The 24,097-nt window shown below is 38.9% G+C and overlaps 1 protein-coding gene and 1 non-coding gene across 5 annotated transcripts in view; both read left to right on the top strand.

Annotated features, from left to right (window-relative positions):
• KLHL5 (kelch like family member 5) overlaps positions 1 to 24,097 on the top strand; it is a 68,753-nt gene that overhangs the window by 18,566 nt on the left and 26,090 nt on the right. For 3 of the 4 annotated variants that reach the window (XM_058670191.1, XM_058670189.1, XM_058670190.1), the window contains 3 exons: positions 17,705 to 17,887; positions 21,398 to 21,534; positions 22,035 to 22,231. In XM_058670191.1, coding sequence (XP_058526174.1) covers positions 17,745 to 17,887; positions 21,398 to 21,534; positions 22,035 to 22,231 — 477 coding nt within the window. In that variant the 5' untranslated portion in view covers positions 17,705 to 17,744. Of the gene's footprint in view, positions 1 to 2,171; positions 2,649 to 17,704; positions 17,888 to 21,397; positions 21,535 to 22,034; positions 22,232 to 24,097 lie in introns of those variants that run through there. The other variant, XM_004579153.4, reaches the window with a different exon arrangement.
• Positions 19,694 to 19,798, top strand: LOC118760047 (U6 spliceosomal RNA). Its single transcript, XR_004996543.2, has one exon. It is a non-coding gene; the product is annotated as a U6 spliceosomal RNA (small nuclear RNA).

The following is a 24,097-nucleotide window of genomic DNA, read 5'->3' as shown; positions in this document are numbered from 1 at the left end:
CCCTGTTAGTGCTTAGCTGACTGTGTGATGCCTAGTACTTATAAAAACTTGGTGAACACATGATTCAAGAGGATGATGGTAAGATCATTATGGACTAGTACAGTGATGTGATTTTCATCCTGTGACCACAGCCTGCAGATAACAAGATGTTTACCATGACTTGGTCCTGCCTCCTCGTTGCCTAAAGCGAGCTCTTGTTGTCCCAAGTACTAGAAGTGTACCCCCTGGGGAGAGGACAGTTGCTGCTGCTACCCTGGATGAGAACAACAAGGCAGGAGTGGTGGTTGAGTGGTTTTAGGGGTGATAATAGCTGACTTAAACCTTAAAGGAGGAGTCTCATTTTAAAGCAAGGGAAAACAGGTGTCAGAAAGCATTACAAAAGAGGCAGCAGCATATTGTAGACCACTCTGACAGATGAGCCTGTATGTCTGTGCTGGAAAAACCCTGGAGAGATAGAGTTGGTAGAGTGGAGCTGGACGGGTGTTTGGTCATGGGAGGAGGTCTGACCAGGGAGAGAGAGAGAGGTGTCATTTCATTCTCTAATGCACCCTGCATACCACTGCCAAATGAATTTGCTAGAACATTGCCCTGTTCAGCAGTCCTCTTAATAACACCTGTAGTTAGTGCTTGAGACATTTTATTTCAGCGTATTCACCTAACTTTCTCTCAAGTTGACTGACTCCTTAAAATTGATTAGATATGGTTGACTTGCTGATCACACTGCGATTTTTATCCATCCTCAGAGGTATACTGCATGTTTTTGTTAATATCTTATAGAAATCTGTTGTCAGTCTACCTAAGCAACTTCTTTTCCACATTCTGGTATCTTTTTTCTTTATGGTATTTGCCACAGTATTTGGCATGGAATTGCACATGGTTTTTCTTGTTTCTCTTTCTTGTTCTCAGGATTAATTTTTTTCTCCCAAAGAGCTCTGTGAAGTTAAAATATAAATAGCTTTGGTGGGTTCTTTTTTTTTTTTTTTTTTGATCCACCAATATAAGCACTGCCTTTTGTGTGAAATTATTTGCCAGATTCTGCATTTGTAGATAACATTTTAATGTTGTAGCATTATAATATTTATTTTAATTCACCCCAATATTTTTTATTTTAGCATCAGCATTTTGAGTTTTAGAGGCCAAAAACTATATAAATGAAGCCCTCACAATGCCTTGCTCACAGTAACTGCCTTGCATATTAAAATATGATTTGTATTTGCCTTATCCTGTCATCACCTTACCGTGATCAGATCATTTGTTTCGCTAACAACTGGGGCACCATTAGGGTGCTCGTGTACTCCAAAGATGGTGCTGTCCCAGCCTTTGTGGCCTTCTTAAGTCCTACTTTTCATTTTCCAGGAAGTGTCCTGGAAATTTGGATATTGTATGTAGCCCAGTCCCAATTATAAAATAAAACTGGCTTCATTCAGGTTATTTATTCATAAAGAGCAAAGTACTGTCATGTGTTTATCCTTTGTAGTTTTTAAACTTTTTCTTTTCTATCCAAATGCAGCCTTTCCTCGGGCCGCCCTCTCCAGTAGCTGCGTGCTTCTCTGGGGAGGGCGGAGGCTGAAGGCAGCGGTCTGCAGCCACACCTCTGCACTTCCTTCTCCTTCCCCCGCCCAGAAATCACAGCTGAAAAATCACTCTGTCACATCTAGCTAAGAAAAAAAAATGATTTTTGAAAACTTATTTTGTGCTAGTTCATTTAGGAACTTAGTTTAAAAATGGAAATATTTCAGTTGAAAACTGATTTTTAAGTACAAAGGAAAATGCTCCAAAATACATTTCCAGCTTCAGCAATAAAAGAGTTAACGCACTCAGCTGTGGAGACTGTGCTACGGCACGGGGACGTAGTGCTTTAGTGCTTTCTGTCTCCTTGGTGGTTTAAGAAGGGGGTGGTGTTCTGCATTTGAAAGGCCTTTAATGAATGCTGTCAGTGTTTGGGAGAGCTACTGGTCCGAGTGGGAAAGGAGAGCAGGCGAAGTGGTCTGGCTGCTTCAGGATAGGTGGACGAGAGTTTGCTCCGATTGAACGGAATGTTCCACCGTGTTTCATCTTGACTCATCGTCCTTTGTTCTTTATAATGTGATACACTGGCATAAAAGTGAATGTAGATATATATGTACGCATTTGAATGTGATATATTTTCCTTTAAATCTGTTTGTGTACAGCAGGGCATATACTTCTCTTGTCTTGATTGGATGCACAGATCTGTGTGCAGTGCTTTTTGCCCGTTGCCTAGACGATCACTTGGTTTCTCTGAGGATGTCTGGTTCTCGTAAAGAGTTTGATGTGAAACAGATTTTGAAAATCAGATGGAGGTGGTTTGGCCATCAAGCATCATCTCCTCATTCTACAGTTGACAGCCAGCAGGGCGAATTTTGGAATCGAGGCCAGACTGGAGCAAGCGGTGGGAGAAAGTTTTTAGATCCGTGTAGCCTGCAATTGCCTTTGGCTTCAATTGGTTACCGAAGGTCCAGCCAACTGGATTTTCAGAATTCACCTTCTTGGCCAATGGCATCCACCTCTGAAGTCCCTGCAATTGAGTTTACAACAGAAGATTGTGGCGGTGCACACTGGCTGGATAGACCAGAAGTGGATGATGGCACTAGTGAAGAAGAAAATGAATCTGATTCCAGTTCATGCAGGTTGATTATTTTCTTATTGTTAGAATGGGCTGTGGGTGTAGGTGTATATTGTCTATAATGTTTTACAATAATTCAGTATTTAAAATTCATTTCTATATATGTATATGTGCAATCTATATACATACACATATATACCACCTTGATATGAACAGGTGATGCTTTTGCTAGGATTTTTTTTAGAAGAAGCTCTAGTATTTTGTAATGTTGTACAGATAACAAATAGCATTCATTTTGAGATATGTTGTGTTCCAAATATAGATTGGCTCTGTTTTGAAAATACATAGTGGCAATGTTATGTGTCATTGCTTAATTGTTTGCTTCATTCATGTACCTTCTGTGTTCACAGCAGAACTATAGAAGACATTCCCATAGTATAAATTTTTACATGGCATTTAGTGTAAACAGTATCACCTTTTTTTAAATTGAATGAAAAGGAAAGGTTTTACAAAAAGATGTACCTTGTAGTTGCCAGCATTTTGGACACCATTGTAGTTATCAGTAATATATTATTTTATGGTCACTTCTTTGTCCTGTCCATGTTTCAGCTCCCCCAGACTAACAGAGAAAACTAAGTGACTTGTCTCAAGATGACAGCTGCTAATTCCTGTTACCTTCACATTCACTAAAATTTGTGGTATTTGAGTAATGAAGGACTTTCTTTCAGGGGACTTTTAGTGAACATAGAGGGGCTAAATGTGGTCAGCTGATGAAAGGGGGCAAGAAGGGGAAGTGAGTTGAAAATGATTTTTCAAATAGTAATTTAAAAAGAATGTATCCACGTCATTGGAATTTGGTTTTGTTTTTGAAATAGGTTCTTTAATTAATCGGTTTAAGGTACTGTAACATGATACAACAAAGTACAGCGAGAAAGTCACCTTACTCATTTTCTCTCAGAAATGTTTCTAAATATTCTTAGCACAAATATCATTTGTCTAGTTGGATTATTTATTGAAATTTCCTTCAAGTTCTGATAAGATTTGTAATTTACAAGTTTGTTATCACTGATGTAGGTATCATAAGAGATTGAGGCAAAATAAATTCACATGTTCAACTCTCTTTGACTTGGGGATATTTTTCACCTTTTCTTCTAATCTCTAGAACATGGAATTCTGAGCTGTTGTGGTGTTGGAATGAGAAAAAATATAGACCAGCCATCTGTAATCATTTGTGTAATGAAGAGAGGGAAATATCTTTACATAGGTAAATTATGTATCTGATTAAAAAATGTTAAGTGGTTCATGCTGTGGCATTGTCTTAAGGGAATAAAAGGCACTAATATTTTAATATAGAGATAAGCAGAATTAATATACTTTGATTGTTTTGTGGGTTTTCTTGAGACTTGTTGCCATGAAAAAAATACTTCAATATTAATTCAATTTTAATTTTTTGATTACTTTTAAAAGAGCTGTCTATATGGTAAATGGTTTATCATTTTTGTGGGAAATGGAAGAATAATCATTATTCCATTTGAAAATCAATATAATTCAGAATACTTTAAAAAGATTGAAGAAGCAGAACATTCCTTTATTACCCAGAACAGGCTATAATACTCTTCACTTGTTCTTAGCCAAAGGCCGAGAAGCAATAAGCTATAATACTCTTAGAATGTGTTTAATGCCAGAGGAGAATATAAAGTGAGTATAAACTGTATATGTGAGTATATGATCTTAGAAAGACTACATATACATTGGTCACTGTGCTTCCTTAGAACAAAAGTAGTTTGCATACTTAATGATTACTGAATGTATGCATACTGGAATATCTTAGTGGAGCACTCATTAGGAAGGAAAGCAGTTTTCTTTTCCTGATGCAAAGATTTTTAATGTGCGTTATTATATAATATAAAATTGAAAGTTTCATTGGTAGGAGATACAAAGCATTTTGAAAATCTAGGGATAATTGTTTCAAAAATGTTAAATAGGAAAATTAGAGGTTGATCAAAGAAGAAAGTTCAGAAAGCTAATATATTGAAAGACCAAGTTTTCTTTCAGAAATAAAACATACTGGAGAAAATGTGTTCTGTGTTTTTTTTTTTTTTTTTTTGCATGAGAATTGATGTCAAAGCAAAAAAAATTCTAGATTTTAGAAATACCCTTTTACTATTTCATTTTTGAGAATACTTATTTTTTTCTTTTCTTTTCTTTTTTTTTTTAAAGATTTATTATTATTGGAAAGCCGGATATACAGAGAGGAGGAGAGACAGAGAGGAAGATCTTCTGTCCGATGATTCACTCCCCAAGTGAGCCGCAACGGGCCGGTGCGCGCCAATCTGATGCCGGGAACCAGGAACCTCTTCCAGGTCTCCCACACGGGTGCAGGGTCCCAAAGCCTTGGGCCGTCCTCGACTGCTTTCCCAGGCCACAAGCAGGGAGCTGGATGGGAAGTGGAGCTGCCAGGATTAGAACCGGTGCCCATATGGGATCCCGGGGCGTTCAAGGCGAGGACTTAAGCCGCTAGGCTACGCCGCCAGGCCTGAATACTTATTTTTTTCAATATTAAAGACATTTAATTCTGATCTCTCCTTTCAGACTCGTTTGACCTCTGACTTGTGGATACTCTCTGCCCTTGGCCTTGTGACTAAGTGAGCAGTCCAGCTTCTGTAGTGGATGGCCATACTTTTGTGAACAAATCAAAGCTTTTTGCTCGTAATGCAAGAGAAGTTATACTGACATTTATCACACTTTTGCATACAGTTCGGAAGCCGTTTTTGTCTTGAATAATATTGCCAAATAATTATACATAGTAAACATTTAGGATAAATGTGAAATTAAATATGGGCTAAAACATAGACCAATTTCTGTTTAAACAGTCATAGTGACAGAGATCATGGAATGTAAATTTTTGAGTTACTAGGAAAAGAAAAGACAGCTAGGTGTTTCTGCATATTCAGAATCACAACAGCTACAGTTCTGAACTATCCAGAGCAAGAGTTAAGACGTTGACAGTTGTGCTCACTTCTGTACACATACATTAAATTGAAGAGAGGTTGGTAATTGACTATCAGTTCTGTTCTATCCAGGAGAAATGTCTGCCTGTACTTTAGAATTCTAGATAGTTATGCTGTTATTGCTCTAAAAAATTCACAAGTTCATTGCCTTTCAACTTTGATCTTAGGTCTGTAATCTTTCACCCTTGCTCCACAGGAGTTTTCTAAGTTACTACTTTGCTGTTAGAATGTAAGTCTTTGTTTTCTACCCATGAGGAATTTGGGGTCCTAAGTAACAGTTGTCACCTTGGATTTGAGCATTAGATTTGTAAGACTCTAATTCGTGATAAAATTTTAACAAGACAAGCAGGGTTTCGTATGGTAGACTACCGTAAGACAATGGTATAAACTCAATGGATTCTTCATGTTATTTAATCCACCATGAAATTATGCAGTTTTTAAAAGATTTATTTGAAAGGCATAGTTACAAAGAAAGAGTCAGAGGTCTCTTCCATCTGCTGGTTCACTCCTCAGGAGCTTCATCTTGATCTCCTATGTGGATGCAGGAGCCTGAATTCTTGGGCCACACACTGCTGCTTTCCAAGGTACATTAGCAGGGAGCTAGACTAGAAGTGGAGCAGCCAGGACTCCAGCAGGTGCTTTTGTGGGATGCCAGCACTGGAAAGCAGTGACTTAACTCACTGTGACAGAGTGCTGGCCCTGGAATTTTTGACATTTTTAATTGGAAGAAATTCATTATTTAAAAAAATGTTTTACAGAGTTGAATATTTGATTTTTTTTTTTAGCCAGTTTGCCTGGAATGTTACTATTGTACTTTACATCTCCCCAAAGACTTACTTTCTGGGGGCTTCCTAAGGCACTATTCCAAGGACTTTAACATATTAACTCATTTATTCCTCACTAATTTTTGAGTGAAATTGGCTGCTATTGTCAAGCTCAGCCCAGTTCTAGTTTTACAGATGAGGCACAGAAAATCTAAGTAACTTGCTTAGGGTAATTAAAATGCTTGCAATTTAAAAAATAAACTTTTTATGGTATTAATGTATGGAAAAATTGCAAACATAGTAGAGTGAATTCCTCTATACTTCACACCCATTTTTTTCTGTTTATATCTTATGTTAATGTGGTACATTGGTTATTGCTAACCAACAAGTTGAAGACCATACTTCATTTCTTTCCTAATGTTCTGTCTCTATCCAGGTCCTGTCTAGGATATCCTAGCATATTAAGTCATCATGTCACCTCTAGGGTCCTCTAGGTTAGACTAGTTTGTAAGATTTCCTTTGTTTGTGATTTTGGCAATGAGAGGAGTACTGGTCAGATGTTTTGTAAAAATTTCTCATTCATTTGGGATCTTTATGACTTTTTTCTTATGAGTAGATTGGGGTTATGGGTTTGGGCAGAGAAATATCACAAATAAATTAGTTTGCATCACATCATATCAAGGGCACATCCGACTTGTCACTGTTGATACTGACTTTGATTGCTTGAATGTAGCAGCATTTTGAACGCAAGCATCTCAGGTATAATTTCATAGTCGTTAATCATGCCTGTATATGTAGTAGGCAGTTCTGTGACTAATTTAATCAGATTCAAGCTTGGATTAACATGTAGGAATTACTAATTTTAACTAGTTTGACCTTCTCTCCCCAATTAATTCTCTTCTCCTGGGACTTGACAGTGCCAATGATAGATACAGGTGTAAGCTGTGACCAGCCATAGTCTTTATCCATGACGTTGGTTTGCTTGCTCCTCTACATTTCAGCTGCAGTTATTTTCAGCTCTTCTAGTTCATGGTCAGTGGATTTGCTGCTCTTGGTCTCATCCTGAAGGCATTTAGGTCTTATCAACCCAAAAGGAATTAGCCCTGAGAAAGATAATAGAAAGAAGCTATCTTTGTCTTGTCTCCTCTGCTTCTCATTATTTAGTTCAGTCTACTTGTTGTCATTCCATTTTAAATTGAAATCCTCTATTTCCACATTAAAATTTTTGTTTAAAGTTCAACTCAAAGGTGCTTTTTTCTGGAAGTATCTGTTGCACTTCTGAGTATGTGCCCATGTCAGATCCTGCACTCTGGAGAGTCTGCTATGAGCTCTGCATCCTTGCCTCAGAAAATGCAGCTGGGACTCAAGCTGGTGCCCATATAGGATGCCAGTGCTGCAGGCAGAGGCTTAGTGTGCTACACCATGGTGCCAGCACCAATTGTGCATTCTTTAGGGAATTTGATTTGTATTTGTATTCTCCAAGTCATTTTATGAGTATTTTTATTATTTTGATTTTCATCAGTATTAAATGAACTTGCTTATTGATCCTTTCCTTTCATACAGGTTGTTAGTTAAGCTGGTTTTTCATTTCTCTTTTTTTTAAGATTTATTTATTTTTGTTGAAAAGTCAGATTTACAGATATGAGAGACCAAGATCTTCCATCCACTGGTTCACTCCCCAAGTGGCCACAACGGCCAGAGCTGAGCCAATCCAAAGCCAGGAGCCAGAAGCTTCTTCCGGGTCTCCCATGCGGGTGCAGGGTCCCAAGGCTTTAAAGAACCATGCTCTACTGCATTCCCAGACCACAAGCAGAGAGCTGGAGGGAAGTGGAGCAGCTGGGACATGAACTGATATCCATATGGGATCCCTGTGCATACAGGGCAAGGACTTTTAGCCTCTGGGGTATCATGTCAGACCCAGCTAATTTGGTTCTTATGAGCAGCATTTATGCCTGTTTATTATAGATATTCTGATAACCTCAGCTCCTCCTTACCTGTCTCAGTCTAAGACACAGGGAAGTGAAGCAATGGAAGAACATCTTTCTCTCTCCTTTTCTCTTGTTTTTGTAACTCTGCCTTTCAAATAAATAAATCTTTTTTAAAAATGGCAGAGATGGCTTCTGTTGTCCCAAGAAAGAATCCTGGATAGGTAAAAAGAGTTACATCTGCAAAAACAGCTTTTGTGTCATTAAACATTCTGTATCTTTTAAAATTCTGTATGCTTCCTATCTCATCCTAATTTTTTGTTAGCTTTTCAAAGACTAGTCCACATTGATCACTACCTTCTTTGTATTCCAGCAGCAATTTACATTTCAACTGGAGATGCCCAAGATGATTGGAGTAACGGTTGTAGATAGAAGTGTGTGTGTACACATATTCTGTAAGTGTACAGTGATATCTGTGTATCCTTTATAACCCAGTAATTATCTGGGAACATGCTTAAAAAGATATGTAGGGCCTGGCACGATAGTGTAGTGGTTAAAGTCCTTGCCTTGAACATGCTGGGGGTCCCATTTGAGCACCAGTTCTAATCCGGCAGCTCCACTTCCCATCCAGCTCCCTGCTTGTGGCCTGGGAAAGCAGTTGAGGATGGCCCAAAGCCTTGGGACCTTGCACCCGCGTGGGAGACCTGGAAGAGCTCCTGGTTCCCGGCTTCAGATCGGCGCAGCACCGGCCATTGGGGTCACTTGGGGAGTGAATCATCAGATGGAGGATCTTCCTCTGTGTCTCTGCTCCTCTCTGTACATTTGCCTTTCCAATAAAATGAATAAATCTTTTTAAGAAAGGGTATGTAGTAAAAGTTTTAGAGACTGATAACATTTAGTAAGTGATTGACTTTTTCATTTTGTTTGTGGTGTTGAGTTTTTATCCAGGATTCAGGCAGAGTCATGATGCAATAATTGTGCATTGCAAAGGCATGAGTTCTGATTGCCACCAGCAGCAATTCCTTGGAAGTGAGCTCAATAGGTGCTTTAGAATTTTCAAGAATTTTTTTTCCCTCTAATCAAAGTCACCAACAGTATATTTCCAGTGAAGTAATTTCTTTGGATTTTTATTTACTTGAGAGGCAGAGAGTGTGCAAGTGAGCATGCTCCTATTCACTTCCCAAATGCCTACAGGAGCTGAGGAAATGCGTTCCAGGTCCCCCACATGGGTAGCCGGACCCCCTCACCATCCCTGTCTTCCAGGGTCCTGTTAGTAAGAATGTAGACTCTGGAGCTGGAGCCAGGAGTTGAGCCCAGGTATGCTAAGGTGAAGTGTGGGCATCTTAATTGACATCTTTATCACCAGGTCAAATGCCCACCTCTGGTTCCTAAATCCTCTTTTGAATACTACTCCGTTGAAAAATTCTTGTGCAAATTCTGGTGCTAAAAGTAGAAGAAATCCAAGGAGTTGAAAATCAAAAAGTATGTTGGTCATGGTGCATATTGCATGCATGTGTAAGCACATGTGTGGAATCTGGGGGATTAAAAGCATGAGTTATGGCTATCCAGGTTTTTTCCAACTTGGGGTACCTGACTCTGAATTCCAAGAGTCTTTACTATAGAGATGTAGCTCTCTTAACAGCCCTGCAGTTTCCAACTGGTGCAGTGCTGCCTATTAGGAAATACTTTGTAAATAGTGAATTGATTCTGTTTGACACTTGCCTCCTTCCTAGGTTCAGGCACTTTTCCAATTTATAAATTCATTGCTTTCTGCAGAAAGAGGCACCTGCTCAGAATTAAACATTTCCCTCTATCCTAGGAAGATTCAGCAGTGTACCGTTCATTACAGTGATAGTCTGCTGTGAAAAACTAGTGTAACCTCATATAATTATTTGAAATAGGATTTATCATCTTTATAGTATCAGATGAGCAAAACTAAGCTTAGATGTTAAGTGTATTTCCTCTGTTACCACGTTGAAACAATAGAAATGAGGAAATTGATTTTAAATGTTCCAGAAATGGCCTATTCCCAGGTGTTTGTATTGTGAGCTTGGGATATCTGTTGAGTTTGCTAAAATCCATTTTTAATAAGAGGAGTGAAATTCAGCTGTCAAAATTAACAATGCTAGATTTTTTTTCAGACAACCAATCAAGCTGGCATTGTGGAATACAGTACTGGCATTCCACATAAGTAGTTTCATGTTCTGGCTACTCCACTTCCAATCCAGCTCCCTGCAAATGGCTTTGGAAAAGCAGCAAAAGATGGCCCAAATACTTGGGCCCCTGCTGCTCCCTGAACAGAGCTCCTGGATCTTGGCAATTGTAGCCATCCAGGGATGAAAAGGGGGGTGCATGAACCAGTGGATAGAAGGTCTCTCTCTTGGTCCTGTCTCCCTGTTTCTCTGTAACTGTTGACTGTCAAGTAAATAATTTTTTTAAAAGACGGCTAAACATTATGTAAAGAAAAAAGGCAACTAAGATCACAGACTGACCACTGAGGAGTGGAGCTCTACTGATGTTAACCTCGATTGCACACACTCTGTGCTGGGGCTGTGCATGCATTATTTCAGTTCCTAATCCTACCACAAGGAATCTCTAAAAGTAGAATACTACATGTTCCTTATTCTAATTTTGTTGTTGAGGAAGATAATTCTTAAAGAAACTCAGCAACTAGATGCATAACAGAACTGTAGACCTCTGGACCAGTACTGTGTAGTATGACTTTGTGCACTGAGGGGAATGCTCTGCTGCTCCATACAGTTGGGTAGTCAGTAGGCCCAGAAGCCTGCCAGACATTTGAAATACAACCAGTCCAACTGAAAAACTGAAATTTTAACTCCACTTAAAATAACCCACAAGGCTTGTGTCTACTAAATGGGATCCACAGCTCTAGAACCTTCCTAAAATACTTTTTTTTTTTAAAGATTTATTCATTTTATTACAAAGTCAGATATACAGAGAGGAGGAGAGACAGAGAGGAAGATCTTCCGTCCGATGATTCACTCCCCAAGTGAGCCACAACGGGCCGATGTGCGGATCCGAAGCCAGGAACCAGGAACCTCTTCCAGGTCTCCCACACGGGTGCTGGGTCCCAAAGCCTTGGGCCGTCCTCGACTGCTTTCCCAGGCCACAAGCAGGGAGCTGGATGGGAAGTGGAGCTGCCGGGATTAGAACCGGTGCCCATATGGGATTCCGGGGCGTTCAAGGCGAGGACTTAAGCTGCTAGGCCACACCGCCGGGCCCCCCTAAAATACTCTTAATCACTGACCAAAAACCCTCTAAACTGAAGCACGGAAAAGGAATACAAGCAGTATGAAGGATTAGCAAAACCACACAGGTCCTACCATGTGGTATGTCTTCTGCTTTCCCAGGCCTTTAGCAGGGAGCTGAGTCAGATGTGGAGCATACTGGATACTGCATTGCAGGCTGTGGATCCGAACTCTTCTTCTCAACGCCTAACTAAGGGAAGTCACACAAAAGCGGACTTTGGTATAAGATCCTTAATTCAAATGCCTCTTTTTTTCTTATTGACTTATATTATCATTCTCCATTTCATACCTTTAGGAGAGAGGAACCATATTTTTTTTCTGCCTAGGGTCATTTGGAAATTTATCCTATTATTCATAGGCCATGCAAAATTATCAACTCAAATAGCCTGGTGTAGATTTACTGAATTTCCAGTCCTGCCTGTGGTTGCATTAGTACAGCCAGACCTAATGATTTCATGGGTCTATGTGGCCTGCAGGCTGGACATTGCCCACTCCTGTTGTACTCACTGCTTTAGTGGAAAAGTAAACAGAAACCCCCATTCTATAGTGGATTACTTGACCATCTCTGAATGCCTGCTAATTCCACTGTGTACCTAGCTCCTTCAGTGTCCTGGGTTGGTAACTTCTGCTGTATTGGGCCTGTAAAATTTTTTATTCTGTAAAATAAGGGAGTTAACTATATTAAATGATTGAATAGGTTCCTCCTGATGTAAAAATCCCATATATAATTATATAAATGCCTAAAGTCTTACAACTGTATGGCTGTAGCATAACTTATTTTGTTAAAATTGCATGTGTGGAGTCACAGATGTCTTAAAGGCAAGAGAATGGACATTTGGCCTAGTGGTTAAGATGTGGGTTAAGGTCTGTGTCTAACATCAGAGAACCTGCATTCAAGGTCTTACTCCAGCTTCCAATTTCAGCTTTCCATTAATGTGAATCCCAGGAGGCAGCAAGTACTGGTTTCCATAATTGGATTCCTGCTACCCACATGAGAAACCTGGATTGAATTCTGTGTTTCTAGCTTTAGCCCCAACATAGGCTTGGCAACTGTGTTTATTTAGGGAGTAAACAGTAGATGGGAGCTCTGTGTCTGTAAAATTAAGAAGTGTTAAAAAGATGTGCAGTACTCATCTTTTCCATGGGATCCAAATCCAAGCCTACACTTACATTGTTATTATTCATTTAGCGCAGTGGAAGTTGTTGCTATAAGCAAAAGTCTCAGCGAAGTTTTGTTTTGAAATACTATGTTCACGTAATTTGTGAGAGCTTGAAATACTATGTTCACGTAATTTGTGAGAGCCTTTGAATACTTGAAAGCAAATGAATTTTTTTCTTTTTTGATGTCGAAATGTTCTGTCATGTACACATAACATGTTTTCTGTATACAGTCATCAGTTGATGGATGTTGAAGTTGATGCTGTGTCTTTGCTACTGCGTAGGGTGCAGTAAACAAGATAGTACAGATTGCTTTTTTTTTTTATTATTTAACTTCATTAATTACATTGTATTATGTGACACAGTTACATAGATACTTGGGTTGTCCCACCCCTCCCCAAACCCTCCCACCATGGTGGATTCCTCCACCTTGTTGCCTAACCACAGCTCAAGTTCAGTTGAGATTCCCCCATTGCAAGCATATACCAAACATAGAGTCCAGCATCTTATTGTCCAGTCAAGTTCAACGGCTTCTTAGGTATACCCTCTCTGGTCTGAAGACAGAGCTAGCAGAGTATTATCCCAGTCAATTGAAAGCTCCAACATACCATCAGCAAAAATTTACATCATTATGGAATTAATTGACATAATAATGAGTAACCAATATGTTAAAAGTAAATGCGAGTTCCTAGCCACCTTCTGTGACCACCTCACCTATACTTCAATTTAGTTTATACACAACATATAACATTCAAAACATAACATGTTATACATAACATCATATCATCTTAAATTAAGGCAAACATGTGGTATTTAACCTTTTGGGATTGGCTCATTTCCCTTAGCATTACTTTTTAAAGTGTTGTTTCTGTATTTGAAGGGCAGAGTGGGGGCATAGAGAAATCTACCATCTGCTGGCTCACTCTCCAAATAGTCACAACAGCCAGAGCTGGGCTAGGCTGAAGCCAGGAGTAAGGAGCTCTATCTCAGTCTTCCACATGAATACAGGGACCCAAGCACATGTATGGTCTTCTGGCTTTTCTGGCAGGGAGCTCAATTGGAAGTGAAACACCTGAGACGTGAAACAGCACCTATATAGAATGCCTGTATCTCAGGAAGTGGCATAACCCATTATGCCACAACTCTAGCCCAGGTATCTATTGAATTTGCTGATTTCATTTCCTTTGGATTTATTCCAAAAAGTAGGATAGTTGAGTCATGTGGTAGAATCATTATGTTTGAAAGACAGAGTGAGAGGGAGAGACAGAAAGAGGATGAGAGACCCTGTTGGTAGGTTCACTTGCCAAATGGCCATGCCTAGGTCTGGACCAAGCTAAGGTCAGCAGCCTGCTATCCCTCATGGGTGGCAAGGACTCTATCACTTGGACTGTTTGCTGCTGCTTTTCTAAGTACATTATAGGGAGCTGGATTGCAAATGGAGCAGTTGAGACTTGAACTGGTGTACTCCACTGTCAGATGCCCGTGCTGCATGTGGCAGCTTAAACCTCTGTGTCAGTACCTGCCCCAGCAAATCTGTTATTGGTTTGTTGTTTGAGGAGTCTCCATACTGTTTTTCATATTGTACTAGTATTTAGGGTTCTCTTTTCTCCCACAACCTTGCAAGCATTTATTATTTTTTGACTTTTAAGTAAAAGTCATCCTAACTAGTGCAAAAAATCATTGTGAGTTTTAGTTACATTCTCTGATGGCTAGTGATCTTGACCATTTTTTAATATATATTTGCCATTTGTATCTCTTTTGAAAAAAAAGTCTGTTCATGTTGTTTGCACATTTCTTACTTGAATTTTTTGTTGAATTTCTTGAGCTCCTTACGTATAATTTGAAAATATTTTCTCCCATTCTGTCAGTTGTCTCTTCACTTTGTTAATTGCTTCCCTTGCTGTGCAGAAGCTTCTTAGTTTTATATCATCCCAGTTGTCTATTTTTTCTTTTATTGCCTGTGTTTCGGGGTTTTATCTAGAAAGTCACTGACTAGACCAATGTTTCAGAGTTTTTCTCCTATGTTCCCCTTTAACAATTGACAGTTCAGGTCCTGCATTTAGATCTTTGATCCATTTTGACTTGATTTCGGTGTAAAATATAAGGGTATTTCTGATTTTTGTATATGGAAATCCATTTTCCCAACAGCATTTATTGAAGATACTATTGTTTCTGCAAGGAATTTTTTAGCACATTTGTCAAAGATTAGTTAGTTGTAGATGAGTACATTTATTTCTGGGGTTTCTATTCTATTCCACTGGCCCTCGTGTCTATTTTTATGCCAGTACCATGCTCTTCTGATTATAATAACCCTGTGGTTTATCTTAAAATTTGGCGTTGTGATGCCTCTGACTTTGTTCTAATTGTTCACAAGTGCTTTGGCTATTCAGACTCTTCTGTGGTTCTGTATGAATTTTAACATTGTTTTGTCTAATTCTGTGAAGACATTTGCAATAAAAATCTATGTAGCTGAGTATCGGCATGCTAAATGAAATAAGCCGGACACCAATCCTGTGTTTTCTCTCATTGTGGAGATTGGTATATAAAAAGAGTATTAAAAATGTGTTGATGTCATATTATTTGGTATACTGGGGAATGTGTTGTCTTCAGTGAATTATGCCCTCTACATAATGCCATTTTTTCTTTATGATCCTTGTCAGGAATCTCACATTGTATCATATTAATACTCCTATTCTCAAGAAAAATAGTATGTATGTGTATGTATATAGTACTTGCAAATGAAGAGAATCTGAGAAATCTAGAAAATGTTATAAAAAAGTGGATGAAGGAACTTGAAATGTTATTTTAGAAGTATAAATTTTTTGATAATTTTTATAAAGGTAAAAAGCTATTTTACGTTTATGCTGATTTTGAAAACAAATTTTCCATGAAGTTTTGTAAGCTCCTGTTCACTTAGCATATTTTAAGGAAATGCAGTTTACATAGATTTGAAACAAAGTATCCACAGTATTTTGAACTGTTTTTCATGTGCTGATTTTTATGTGTTTCTTGACTGTCCTGTACACCAGTGGTTTCAGATTGTGAAACCTGATAGGATCACTGCAATGTCTTTTTTTATTATTATTAATTATTTTGCATTATGTGACAGTTTCATAGGCTCTGGGAATCCCCCCACCCCTCCCCACGCTCCTCCCCCTGGTAGATTCCTCCACCTTGATGCAGTATTACAGTTCAAATTCAATTAAGATTCTTTCCTTGCAAACGTATACCAAGCATAGAGTCCAGCTACTTATTGTCCAGATGGGTTGAACAGTTTCTTGGGGAGACCATTTCTGGTCCGAAGTTAGAGCTGGTAGAATATCATCCCAGTCAATTAAGACTCCCAATGTCTTTTGAAGACTGGTACAGTGTGTAGGGGTTGGTTTTTGGTGCAGCACATTAAACTGCTGTTTGAATGCTAATTGCTCTGCAGTTTTAAAAAATTCTTTATTTGAAAGAGTTACACAGAAAGAGGGAGAGAGATCTTACATCTGCTGGTTCACTCTCCAAATGGCTGCAATGGCTGGGGCTGGGCCACACTGAAGCCAGGAGCTTCATCCCAGTTTCCCACATGGGTCCAGGAGCATTTTATATAGTGGTCAGGATACCACTTGGGATGCCTGCATGCTATACCTGCTGTACCAGAGTGCCTGAATTTGAGCCCAGCTGTGCTTCTCATTCCATCTTCCTCCTGCTTCCATGTACCCTGAGAGACAGCAGGTGACACACCCACATGGGAGTCAGATCTTCATCTGTTGGTTGGCTGTCCAAATGCCTGCAGCAGCCAGGCCTGGGCCAGACTAACACCAGGAGCCCAAAACTAAAGCCCTATCTCCTACATGAGTGACAACCCAGTTACTTGAACCATCACTTGCTACCACCCATTAGCAGGAAGCTGGGATCAGAAGCAGAGCTGGGGCTCAGACCCAGGTGCTCTGATGAGGAAGGCGTGCATTTCAAGTGGTGTCGGAACCACTGCACCAAAAAAGGCCTGCTTTGTGACTCACAAGGCACTAGTCTCCTTGGCTTCGGTTCTGGTTACTTCTTTTGATAAGATTATTAAGGAGTTATTTTAAAAGATTCTCTTAAGATGTGATAAGATTTGATTCAGCAAAGCATTTGTCAGAATCATAATAGTCTTAAAAGAAGATCAGATAAAAAATGAGAATAAATTATGTCACATTCATTGGTTTTTGCAGTTAAATTTCTCAGTTGGTGGATGTTGATTCCTTGGTTTGGGTGTTTTGGAGAGAACAGGTGTGGGACAGGGCGGAATGTGGACTCAGAACATTACTACTAATTCCAACCGTAGGTCTTCTTCACCATTTCTATTGGAAAACCAGATGAAAACAGAAAGGCCCATCCTCGTCAGATTATGATTTGGAAAGTTCAGATAATGTCTCCAGACACTTAGATTAGGTCATCAGTTTGCTTTAACCTGTAACAAATTATAGTTTACTTAGAGTTTTGAGCGCTGGCCAGAGAACCACAAGATGGCTTCTAATACTGCTTTTATGATAGTATCTTCTGTAAATGAACTATGGAGCCTAGCTTGTTTTTAAGTAAAGGATGATTTGAATTTGTACTTCCAAAATATTTTAATTGCGTGTCTGTCTTCAAAAATGAAAAATAACTGTCTTTTATACTCTTCAAGCTATTAGCGCAGGCCATGGCCATTAATATGTAGGCAGAGTGGCTCTTTCTCAGCAGAGACCTTGGGTTTAACTAGAGATGAGACTTACCATGCAGGCGCTACGAAGAATACATGTAGCTATTAACTAGCAGATGTCACATTTACTCCCAATGTCTCTAAGACACCCATGACTGGAGCTCTTCTTGATTTTAAAGACAAATGATACGTGATGGTACGGTAATACTGGTATAATAGCACTGATTTCTTTTTTATTGCACTGGAAGGTTTTAGAAGAACTTACAGGAATGATATTTGTACTGTGATCATGATAATTAAAGTGTATGCTTGCTTGCTTTTTAGGACTTCCAATAGCAGTCAGACATTGTCATCCTGTCATACTATGGAGCCATGCTCATCAGATGAATTTTTCCAAGCCCTTAATCATGCTGAGCAAACATTTAAAAAAATGGAAAACTATTTGAGACATAAACAGTTGTGTGATGTCATTTTAGTTGCTGGCGATCGCAGAATTCCAGCTCACAGGTAACTCTTTTCCAATTTTCTCTCTGTATGAGTTTGTTTTGAAGTAACCTACTCCAGTTAACCAACACGCCTTGGGGAAGGATCTGTGTCATGGAACCTGCACAGACTCTGCCTAAGAAACGGTTATACTGCAGATGATCCTAAAAGACATTGTTCCTGTGAAGAGCAAAACCAAAGCTCACTAACGACAACTGTTGCTTGATAAAGATTCAGCTACTGTCAGCAGCTTTGGGCAGCATTCTTCCTAATAATACTTTCAATCAGTTCAAAGGAAATTAGACTTTATTGGCATTTAGAAGTTAGTAAGCTGTAGAGTGCAGTAACAGAAAGTCTTCAGAGTTTTCAAACAGCCACAGCTATCCTAGCTTCTGTTTGCTGGTCCCCAAGAGATATGAAAAACAGTGCTAGGGGAAAAAAGCCTTTAGTGCAAATGATGTACTTCTTAAGAAAAGGGAACGAGCTGTTCAATAAAGAGTCATTCATTTTTCTTTTGACAATTCTATATTCAGTTATTTTTGTTAGTTACAATGACCCCAAATATATTTTTATATATAAATTTATATTTCTGTATTATATATTAACATATAATAATGCATAATATATTAATATATAATATGTATTATATATCTATATAAATACTCTTCAAAACAAAAATTCTCCAAATTAAAAAAAATCATTAGGAAGAGTGGACTTGGTATTCTAGTTTTCAATAACTCAGCATTTATTTACTGAACTACTGCTGTATTCTGTGACAAAGAGCCCATGTTCTGAGCATGGGTTTTTTGGAAAAGATCATATGATTAGCAGCATCTCAAATTCTGTAGTTTCAAAACTAAATTCGTGACCTTATCTGCCATGCTTGGGTGAACCTTCTCATTTACATTTTCATGCAAGGCGTTCCTGGCCCATCTTCCAGTATCCCAGCATCCCTTGCTTCCCACACAGCTGCCCAGAAAGATCCTTTAAAATGGAACTCAGAGCCAGTCATTCCTCTGGGTGCAGTTGTGATCGACTCCTGTCCCCGAGGAAGGCCACAGCACAGGCAGTGTTTTATACAGCACAACCATCTCCGCTGTCAGTACTGCCTCCTGTCCTGGCTCATTCTGTAGGAACCGCATCAACTGCCTTGCAGCTCTTGTGTGTGGCAGGCATGCTGGTCCTGTCTTGGAACTTCAGCATTGGCTCTTCCCAAACACATGCATGGCTAAATCCTGCCCTTGGTGTCACCTTCCAGAGACCAGCTTTTTACATTTACCATCCTTTCCCTATTTACCTTTAGTCCACTTTTCCCCCATAGCCATCATCATCATCACCTCTTAATATATAGAGAAGTTATTTCTACATCTCCTTGTCTGTCTCCCTTGCCTTGAAAATGCAAGACCCCATGGGAGAATGGATCTGTTGTCTGTATTGTACACTGATGTATGCAAGTGTTTAAAACAGTATCTAGTACATACAAGTGTTAGCCACATTACCAGTACTTGTTTTTGTTTAATACGAATAAATGTCAGTTTCTTTGAAGACCTACAGCTTCAGTAGGTGAATAAAAATGGAAACAAAGATTCATTTAATACTTTACAGGTAGTGAGAAATGTTGCAGTCTGACCATGCATCGAGGAACTGTTAGCACATAGATAGTGCTGGCAGGGGTCTGCATTGCCACAGCACTGTGGAGAGCAATTTGGCAAACCTTAGAACTCAGTAATGCACTCCTGGGGAGGGAAGAGAATGGGATGAAGGTGGGCTGCAGAGGAAGCTTCAACCATTAACTATGTCATGGTTTTGATTCTAAGAAATGAGTAAAATGTGCTCACTTCGGCAGCACATACACTAACACTGGAACGATAGCGAAAAGGTTAGCATGGTTCCTGCGCAAGGATGACATGCAAATTTGAAACACTCCATATTTTTAAGTATCAGTGTGTGACTAAATCTGTACTGTGAAATACATGAAATTTGTTCATCCTATATAAATAAAATAATGTAATGAATAAGTTCTGATAGGACAGTTTGCACATAGGTCTTACTTCTCTGATATTAAAATGTAAAATGCACCGTGTAAGATGACTTAAAGAATACATTGTGTTAAACACAAAATGCAAAGGTGAAATGGCCTGTGCCAGTAGGGAATGCAGCACCCAACCAGCACACCTCCCACTGGTTTAGGTGAGGGACGAGTGTGTGATGGGCAGAGCCGGGAAGGGCTGCAATACTCATTGGTTCCAATGGAGGTCGGGGCTCAGAACAGAACCAACTCAGGGGTTACAACCACCAGCTGATCGGAGTGATGGACGGTGGCGGGCACTGTGCTTACTAGTACATGTAGGAGCCTGGACTGGGAACACCTCAAAGTTTCTTTGGGGATTCCCCTGAACAAAATGGAGGAATCAAAACATTAACCAAGAAAAGATGGAAGATGGAAGATCAATCAACCACCTCGGCTATATGTTGGCAGCGAAATACTGGACAAGGGGAAACTCTAAGATGGACTATGTCAATCAGTGGACTCTGCACCAGCCTCATCGTACCTGGATTGTTGCTGATGATATGTTGGAGCTTCTAATTGATCGGGGTGATGCTCTGCTGGCTCTGCCTTCAAACCTGAGAGGGCGTCCCTAAGAGGCCGTTGAACTTGACTTGACAGTGGGATGCTGGACTCTATGTATGGTGTGTGCTTGTAATGAGGGAATCCCAACAGAACTTGAGCTGTGGTTATGCATCAAGGTGAAGGAATCCACCATGGGGGAAGGGTTTGGGGTGAAGGGGGGAGAATCCCAGTACCTATGAAATTGTGTCATGTAATACAATGTAATTAATGAATAAATGAGTAGAGAGAAAAACAAAGAATACATCGTGTTTAGCACAGATAAAATTGATTAAATATTCTAATTTCCTTTCAATGTTTTAAATAAGTTTCTCTTGGGAAAAAAAAAGAAATGAGTAAAGTAAGTGGGCTTATGAGAATACCCTGAAGTCATTATCAAGTGAAATAATACATATTTCAGAGAAAAAAGTTTATTTGTTTAAGACTGTCAAATCTTGATGGACATGGCTAATAACAAAATAGTTTTAGTGTTATATAAGCAACATAAAATTGTAAAAATTGAAAATAGCATGCTAAAATAATTTTCAAAGTCACCCATAATTTCATTGCTTCTACAATTATTTTTAAAATATAATTTATTATTATAAAACTGATAAATGAAAAATAACCTTTACAGTCCCCCCTTCTATTTTTTGTAGTCATTTTAACACTTGTTTTCTGGATATTATACAGCAGTAGTTGAGTAGTGAACAGGCAAAATCACTTACCTCAGCAAAAAGGCTTCAGATGATCATTTATTATTCAAAGGAAAGAAGTAGAGCATAAAGCAATTTGTCAAATGTAAAATGCATTTCTCAGTACCATGCAGTTTCTTTGAGTAACAAATAAAAACAGAAAAGGCACTTATTAATGAAGATGAACTTTCATATGGTTGTTGATTGTTTTCCCCTCTCATGTGTTCTCAGATTGGTGCTGTCCTCTGTCTCAGATTATTTTGCTGCCATGTTTACTAATGATGTCAGAGAAGCAAGACAGGAAGAAATAAAAATGGAAGGTGTAGAACCGAATTCATTATGGTCCTTGATTCAGTATGCATACACAGGTAAAAAGTCTGAAAATGAAGAAGAACCCCTCAGATTTAAGTCCCACAATTAGATTTCAGATTTCTGCTTTTTATAAAGTATGCCACAGGTAACAGTTAACTATGTTGTTATTATCACTGCTGGTGATAGCCATAATGGTTAAAATCTCTGTTTTAGAATCTTCAGACAGTTAATCCAGTTATAAATTCTGTTATAAATGTTAATAAGTATATGTATCATGTAATGTCAAATTTGTACATTTGAAATCTAAGGGTTATAAGTAATAAGTGTAAGTTATTTAACGTATTTATGTAAAAATGTTATAAAGAAGCCATTAGTGTTTAAGAGCAGTTACAAAAAGCTTATTTATTTAGTACTTTTTTTCCCTCTAAAATGTCTTAAGGCAAGGTCTGTAAAACATGTAATGAGCCCATAATTAGAAATGTTACTAATATAAAATATTTTATAGAATAAGGCTAATGCAGTTCCATAGCTAATGGAATTTCCTTTTCTCATTAAGGCCGCCTTGAATTAAAAGAAGATAATATCGAGTGCCTGTTATCTACAGCTTGCCTTCTGCAGCTGTCACAGGTAGTGGAAGCATGCTGTAAGTTTTTAATGAAGCAGCTTCACCCATCCAACTGTCTTGGAATCCGTTCTTTTGCTGATGCCCAGGGTTGTACAGACTTGCATAAAGTGGCTCACAATTACACTATGGTAAGTATTTTATGAAGAGCCTCTCTACCTTGTTCTTTTATGTTTGAAGACTTTTCTACACGTGGCTGTTTTCATATGTTTCTTCCTTGTGTCTTTAGCTTCAACTTCATAGTCTAGTGTGTCATATTTGTTTGTTTTTTTGAAAACAAGATTTTTTTTTGAAAGCCAAATTTACAGAGATAAGGAGAGACAGAGAGATCTCCCATCCACTGCTCCACTTCCGGAATGACTACAATGGCCAGAACTGAGCTGATGCAAAGCCAGGAACCAGGAGCATCTTTCAGGTCTCCCACCTTTCAAGCTTCCAAGGCCTCAGGCCGTCCTCTACTGCTTTCCCAGGCCACAAGTAGGGAGCTGAATGAGAAGTGGAGCAGCCGGGACACGAACCAGCAATCCTGGCATATGAAGGGCAAGGATTTAGCCACTGAGCCTTTGTGCTGGACCCATGTCCAGCTGGGTCCCTTTTCTCTCTCTTTAATTAATTTATTTGAAAGGCAGAGTTACAGAGACACTCTGTAACTTCCCAGTTGGGCACAGCCTGCAAGGGCTGGGCTAGGCTGAAGGCAGGTGCTTTATCCAGGTCTCCTTACCTGCATGCATGGGCCCGAATATTTCCTCTGCTTTCCCAGATGCATTAGCAGGCAGCCAGATCCTAAGTGAATCAGTTAGGACACAACTGGCACCCATCTGGGATGCCAGCCCTGCAGGTACTGGCCTTACCCACTCTAGTCCCACTGAGCAGTGTTTGAAGACTGTTTCTGTACATGTCATAATGAAGCCAATCCAACTTCCAAGAGAAGAATGAACATTTACCTACATGCATACAGTTATCTATAATACTTATTTTATCTACATTTAGAAGGAGTTTCCTCCTCCATCTTCCATGCATCTGCAGCTTTAGAAAAAAGTGCTTTGGAAATCCTTCATCAGATAAAGAGATCTGGAGAGAAAAAAAAAAGTATAGTAATAGGCATTTGCCGGCTATTGGGAAGGTTAAGGGTTAACACCACCCACTTCAGAAACTTGATGTGAGGATTAAATTAGTTAATAGAAGGTCAACAGTCAAAACAGTGACTGGCACATCACATATCTGACCCAGTCAACAAATGACATCACATCTTCAACACAGCAAGGTGTGAGGAAACAAAATGATTCACATAAAATTGCAACCTGTATCATTGTTTTCTTCCTTGTGGTGTACTATTAGCAGAATATTTCCTTTTTTATGCTCATCTCAGGACTTCAAGTGGAAAAAAAAATAAAGAGTTTTTGCATTAGGAAAATAGTATATAGGCCTAGCAAGGTATCAAGGTAACATTTTTTTTTTAAAGATTTATTTTATTTTTATTACAAAGTCAGATACACTGAGAGGAGGAGAGATAGAGAGGAAGTGGAGCTGCTGGGATTAGAACGGCCATATGGGATCAAGGTGAGGACCTTAGCCACTAGGCCACACTGCTGAGCCCATCAAGGTAACATTTGATAAGTCAAGTCCTTTGAAGAAAATGTATCCCTCACTCTATCTTGGTAGATTTCTCATTTTAAGTTTACTCTGCAGTTTTGGAGTAGTATGAACATGAATAAACCAAAGCCAGACTGTTTTTCATAAGATAATTTAAGTAGTAGTGGTTTCCTAGGAAGGAGTTTGATTCATGTGAAAACATTTGTATGCATTTAGGTCACTCCTGTTGTTTACAGCAGAGACATGATTGCTGCTTTAAAGCTTATATATAAATTAAATTTAAATTAGCTGAATGTTTTTTAAAGCTATTTTCATAGGCAATTAGTTTTGGTAGATTTTTTTTTCTCTCAAGGTCATTATTTAACATTGCTTAGTTTCAACAGAGACATGAAATTGGATTCTAA

Source organism: Ochotona princeps, chromosome 11, assembly GCF_030435755.1.
Source record: "Ochotona princeps isolate mOchPri1 chromosome 11, mOchPri1.hap1, whole genome shotgun sequence".
Taxonomy (NCBI): Eukaryota; Metazoa; Chordata; class Mammalia; order Lagomorpha; family Ochotonidae; genus Ochotona; species Ochotona princeps.
The sequence above is the reverse complement of the archived record's forward strand: the minus strand, read 5'-3'. Positions and strand labels throughout refer to the sequence as shown.